Here is a 5,971-nt window from a genome sequence, read left to right as displayed (position 1 = left end):
TATATACAGGGTGCTTCAAAAAAATGTATACACACTTTGAACTTCCATAGAAAATTTATTTACCGTTCTACAAAGTTAAATTTCAGGAAAATAGAAAGCTGAAAGTCCAATGTAAATGAAACATAAATAACAAATGTTAATACTGTTCAAATTGGTGACCTGCAGCATCAATACAATTCTGAGTACGAGTCACCACAGATTCTGTACATCGTATCAAAACGTCCAATGAGATTTCTCTACACACTGCTTGAATCTCATTCCAAAGAATGTCTAGGTTACGTGGTTTACGTTTGTACACCTCATCTTTTACTGTGCCCCACAAGAAGAAATCCAGTGGTGTAAGGTCTGGAGAGCGTGGTGGAAACTCGATTGGCCCCCTGCGTCCTATCCACTGGCCCGGCAAATTTTGATCCAGGTAAGCTCGTACGTCCCTGTGATAGTGCGGCGGAGCACCATCTTGTTGAAAATAAAAATCATCATTATCGTATAATGCACGAATGGCAGGAAATATGGAATCAGCAAGCATTGTTAGGTAATTAATACCAGTTACAGTGCCTTCAAATCGAAAAGGTCCAATGAGTCCCCTTGAAGACAAACCGCACCACACATTTACACCAGGCAAATTTACAGCTTTTTCAATTGTAATGTGAGGATTTTCTTCACACCAGTAAACACAATTGTGCCTATTGACAGTTCCATTAAGTTTGAATTGGGCTTCATCCGACCAAATGATGCTACCCATAAATCCCGGTTTACGTATCACCATCTCCTGAATCCATTCACAAAATTGCAACCTTCGATCTGGATCGTCGTCATTTAGCTGTTGCACCAGCCTTGGAATGTAAACACGATACTTGCCTCTCTTCAGAATGCGTAGCACGCTGCTAGCACTTACATCACTTTCACATGCCCCTTGCCTTGAAGATTTGTTAGGAGAGCGTTGAAACAGTTCCAAGACTGCCGTTGATGACTCATCACTTGTAGCTGTTCGAGGCCGACCTGAATGACCTTTATGCACATCACACACTGTTCCATGAACTTCGAATTTGTCTCGTATGCGTGTAATTGTTAATCTTGAAGGTGGTTCTGTATCATACTCCCTTCTCCACTGTCTTTGAACTTCATTTACATTTTCAAACTTCCAGTACCACTTAATAACCTGCTTACGTTCTTCAAAACTCAAACGTACGTCCCCCATGTTGATATTACAAATTCCAACTGATAATATAACATAGAGGGACGATTATGCTGCCACCTGGCGAAGAAATATAACATTAGCCTTGTAGAGCGGGAAAACTACAATAGTTCAAAGTGTGTATACATTTTTTTGAAGCACCCTGTATTTCATAAGGTTAGTGTGGTTTATATATTTGTCAATGCTTTGTTTATAAGATGGATTTTGTTAGCAGTGAGAACCATGATGGTTATGTGCTTAGTTTGCAGAGCGTGCAATGCATTTTTTAAAATTCAGTATCCAGTAACATTCAGTTATTAATTAAAGGTTGAAAAAAATACAATGCTGAAGATGGAGCTAGAAAAAAATCTGTTATTTCAATCTGCTAAAAAGAGGTAAAATTCATTGATTTGGCAGGATTTATAGTCTATTTATTGTAACTGTAAACAAAAATTTTGTTGTATTAATCCACCATAGATTTTCATTGGTCAAATCACAATCAGAAGTGGCTAGACACATGTTGACCAGGGTCATCATGTGTCTAGCCACTTTGACCGTTAAGCCCTTTTCTCTGCACGTGTTAAAGTAGATCAGAGTGGTCACAACAATTTAAAAATTACTGAGATAATACTTAGAAAAGTTATTATAGTCTACTTTAATATTTTTACATAGCTGTTTAAATTATTTCCATCATTTAAATAGTTTGTCAAAAATTATTATTAAATATATATTATTAAGATTTACGTAAGAGTCCCTCTTCATCAACACTATAGCCTTATTTTTGCCAGCCTTTAGAAGAGTTATGATATTTTCTCGTAGCCATTTCCTGCTCTTANAAACGTTACTGTAATGTATGAATTTATCTTTGTGATATTTATATAATTAAAAATTTTTTAAAATAATTATAGTGTAAACTTACCTTATTAATCATCTGTATCAGAAGATAGTTGCTCAAAGTAATCATTTATATCACTTTTGTCACTACTTGTGTTTGGCTGAATAATCAGTTTTTCTACCACAGTTTCTGAAATATCATCAAGTTCCCACATTCGTTGTTGTTCTTTTTCTATATGGCCGATACATTTTGAAATAATGATAGTTATGGTAATGAATGGAAAACGAAACCAAGACATTATAGACATTATAGTGTGCATGACCAGAAAAAGATTATTTTTAGTGATTCAGAGTGTGCAAGTATTCATTAAAATAACAATTTAACAAATATGAAATACAGTAGAACCTCGAAAACTCGGCTCTCAATAACCCGGCACTCCGGATAACTCGGCCACACCCTGGCAGGGCAAAAAAATCCTTAGTTAATTAATTTTCATTATAGACAGCTTTATAAAAGTATAAAAGATCTCATAAAGTATTTTTCTGAGGTCTGTCTTATCAGGTAAATTACTATACACAGTGTATTTATTAATTTTCATTTTCACGTAGTAAAGGCTCTATGCCTTCATAAAGGACGTACTTTTTCTTTGTTTAAGGGTATTTGGGCAGTTTATTCTCTGTTATATTCTCAAGTAAACAATACATACAAGTACAGTACAGTATTTTCTGAGGAAACACTCGTACTTATTTTTTTTAACCCCATTCCCGATAACCCGGCATTTTCACAAACTCGGCCACCCTTCTGTCCACATTAGGCCGAGTTTTTGAGGTTCTACTGTAATTACATTTATAATCATTGCTAAGTGACTAGTATTTCATTATTGATTTTATAAATAATGAAGAACTATTTTCTGCAGACGAATGAGATGCAACACAGTTTCTAATTGATGGACATGGGTTTAAACCAATAAACAAAGGAGGTGTGTCTTAGTTTGTTTACAGTAGGTGCCAAGTTATGATAAATAGACTATAGAGAAAAATCCATTGTTCCATAATTCATTAAAATGAGATTCTCATTAAAATGAGATTCTGCTTTATGATGTGTGTCCAGTTGTTATGGGCTAATATTTTTAGATTTTACTTTTGTTATTTTAAATCAAATAGAAAATTAGTAAATAATATAGTGTTAAACCTTTAGACTACTTTGAATTCCACATGACTCAAGACAACCTAAAGTTGAAACATTTACCAAGTTAGATTTAAAAATATGTTTCTTTCAATGGGTGTCTTTTTCACAAATAGTAATTCAAATTTACAATTCATGATCAAGTGTCATAATTAGAAATTAGTATTCCTTATACAGTAGACCCCATGTTGTATTATGTGTTATACAAGTCACTTAAATACATGAGCCAATCACAGCCCAGCACGTGTGCAGTTTAGGGGCTTTGGCTGTTTGAAAGGTTTTCTTCCATAAAATTAACCAATTCGAGACTAATTTGACTCAACATTTCGAAAATACGTATAATTTTTTGGGAATAATCCATATAAACTATGCTATAAACAAAAAATTGTAGGATTACTTAGAGTGTGCACCGTTTGATGACGCCATTGCTTAAGCTTGTTTTCGTTGCAGAGCGGCTCATTGAATGGCGGGCGCATGTTTCCTGATAAGTTATTTTTTTTGCGAAAAATTTGCTGAACTTTGGAGACATCATTAATATAAACATAATTTTTATGGCCGTTAAATAATAAATGGTTTTTAGTAGGTCTGCTGCTCGTTTAAACTCAACAGTTTGTGCAATATTTGCTATTGGTCCAGATTCAACCAATCCTGTCGTGACATGAGTCGGCGATGACATTTTACCTTGTTATACGAGTCTCTTGTAGAGTGTTTTACGAACACAATCACAATTTTTTTGCCGTGTTATACAAATCCGTGTTATATGAACCCATGTTATAGGGGTGTCTACTGTATTTTAAATACTGTACGTGAAAACTTATTGGTTAACTTTTAACTCTTGACTATAATTGTTGATTATGAAATGGACAGCAGACAATAAATCTTTAATCATAGGTATAATGAATTCAAAGTAAATGCAGTAGATATATCTTCATAAAGATAAAGAAATATATTAACAGTAATAATATAATAATAATAATAATATCTATAAGAATTCTACTAGTTACATTAATTAATTGCATTTCATACATTACAGAATATTATGTTTAGTTGTATGAATTGCTTGAAATTTTTATTTTTTTTCCTTTTCTTTTAAAGTAGTGTCTTAAATAAAATGTAAACTATAAAAGCTATTAAAAAATTTTTTTAAAATTTTCCTTTGCTACAATTAAATCACTATTAAAGTAGTATTTCCTTCTTGACAGTGACTTCACCCAATCAAAGTCAAATGGACTCATCTCATTTTGATGATAACTTCTTAAAATTGAATCTACTCACAAGTATTATTGGAGTCATATATACTGTCAGGCATATAATGATGCAAATTCCTAGAAGACAGATTTATCAACCATTGACAACTATTAAACTATTAAAATGTCTCTCTGAAAAAAGCATTACAATAAAAAAACAAAAAAGTCCAAAAAAACGATGTTGGAAAAGACAGACATCTAGTGTACATTGGGAAATAACTATTCCTAAATATACTGATACATATTTTCATATAAAGTTTCATGTCTCAAAATATACTTTTCAGGATATATTAAAGTACTGTTCCCCTTATTTAATGAAAAAGGATACTAATATGAGATGTGCTATACCAGTAGAAAAACGTGTTGGTATTGCTATTCATGTGTTGAGTAATGCTTCTGATTACACTACAATTGCAAATTTATATGGAATTGGTAAAAGTACCGTGGGAAAAATTTTGAAGGAATTTTGTGATGTTTTATGCCAAGTTTTGTATCAGCAGATCATAAAATTGCCCTCCACATCAAGTGATTTGGATGAAGTTGTGAATGGATTTTTTAATCAGTGGAATTTTCCAGATGTATTTGGTTGTCTTGATGGAATCCATATTCCAATAATGGCTCCAAAAAGAGGTTATCCAGATGATTATAGAAATGATCAGAAAGGTTTTTCAATAGTTCTTTTGGGTTTGTGTGATCATAAATACAATTTTAGATATATTAATGTTGGTTCTCCTGGTAAGATGTCTAATGCTGAAATATTTGAAAATACTTTATTGAGTAAATTTGCAAAACAGCAGGTTTTGTTTCCCAAAGAGAGAGACTTACATATTGTTGCTAATGCTTCTTTTCCCTTTAATCTGTGGTTAATGAGACCTATTTTGCATTCTAATTTAAGCAAAGAAGAAGAAAATTTTAATAATTCTATTTCTAATGTTTTGACTGCAATAAAGGAGACATTTGCTAGATTAAAAGGAAGATGGAAAATTTTAATGAGAAGATGTGATATAAAATTAGAAGATGTAAATAAAATAATTGTTGCTTGTTGCATTTTACATAATATTTGTGAAAAAAATGGTGATGCATTTTTAAATGAATGGTATGTGGATAATATTGATAACCCTGTATTGATTCTTCAGAATAATAATGAAATATCAGATGATGCTACAGTGAAAAGGAACAAACTTATTTATGATTTAGTTAAACTTTAATGAAATTCTATAGTATTAATAACTATACATTCTTTAATCATAATTGTATTGTGTAATTTGTAACGATGATTAAATGTGATTTCTAAACTTTGTATGAATGAAGTTAATAGTTTTTCTAACTGGCTAGTTTGACCAACTAACTTTCACTCATTTGTACAAAGTGTGGTAAGTCTATTTCTACTCAGATTAGAAGCAGACTTGCAGAAAAATGAAATAGTGCAGATGAAAGGAGACTGTGACATAAATCACTATTAGTGATAAAATCTGAGAGTCAAATTGACTTGCTTGTTACAAAATTAAGAGCCAAACCTTATTTTTTGGG

At 32.1% G+C, this 5,971-nt stretch overlaps 2 protein-coding genes across 2 annotated transcripts; one reads left to right on the top strand and one right to left on the bottom strand.

Annotated features, from left to right (window-relative positions):
- Nucleotides 1-10: 10 nt before the first annotated feature.
- LOC111635137 lies at nt 11-1,285 on the bottom strand. The gene has a single exon (XM_023379997.1). The coding sequence runs from the start codon at nt 1,196-1,198 to the stop codon at nt 137-139; it is 1,062 nt and encodes a 353-aa protein (XP_023235765.1). The 5' UTR covers nt 1,199-1,285; the 3' UTR covers nt 11-136.
- A 2,896-nt stretch (nt 1,286-4,181) lies between these two features.
- Nucleotides 4,182-5,741, top strand: LOC111635133 (protein ANTAGONIST OF LIKE HETEROCHROMATIN PROTEIN 1-like). Its single transcript, XM_023379992.1, has one exon. The coding sequence runs from the start codon at nt 4,420-4,422 to the stop codon at nt 5,647-5,649; it is 1,230 nt and encodes a 409-aa protein (XP_023235760.1). The 5' UTR covers nt 4,182-4,419; the 3' UTR covers nt 5,650-5,741.
- Nucleotides 5,742-5,971: the final 230 nt, after the last annotated feature.

This window comes from Centruroides sculpturatus, unplaced genomic scaffold (assembly GCF_000671375.1).
Source record: "Centruroides sculpturatus isolate CEXI.00-Female unplaced genomic scaffold, Cexi_2.0 scaffold688, whole genome shotgun sequence".
Classification (NCBI taxonomy): Eukaryota; Metazoa; Arthropoda; class Arachnida; order Scorpiones; family Buthidae; genus Centruroides; species Centruroides sculpturatus.
This window is presented reverse-complemented; position numbering and strand designations above follow the sequence as displayed.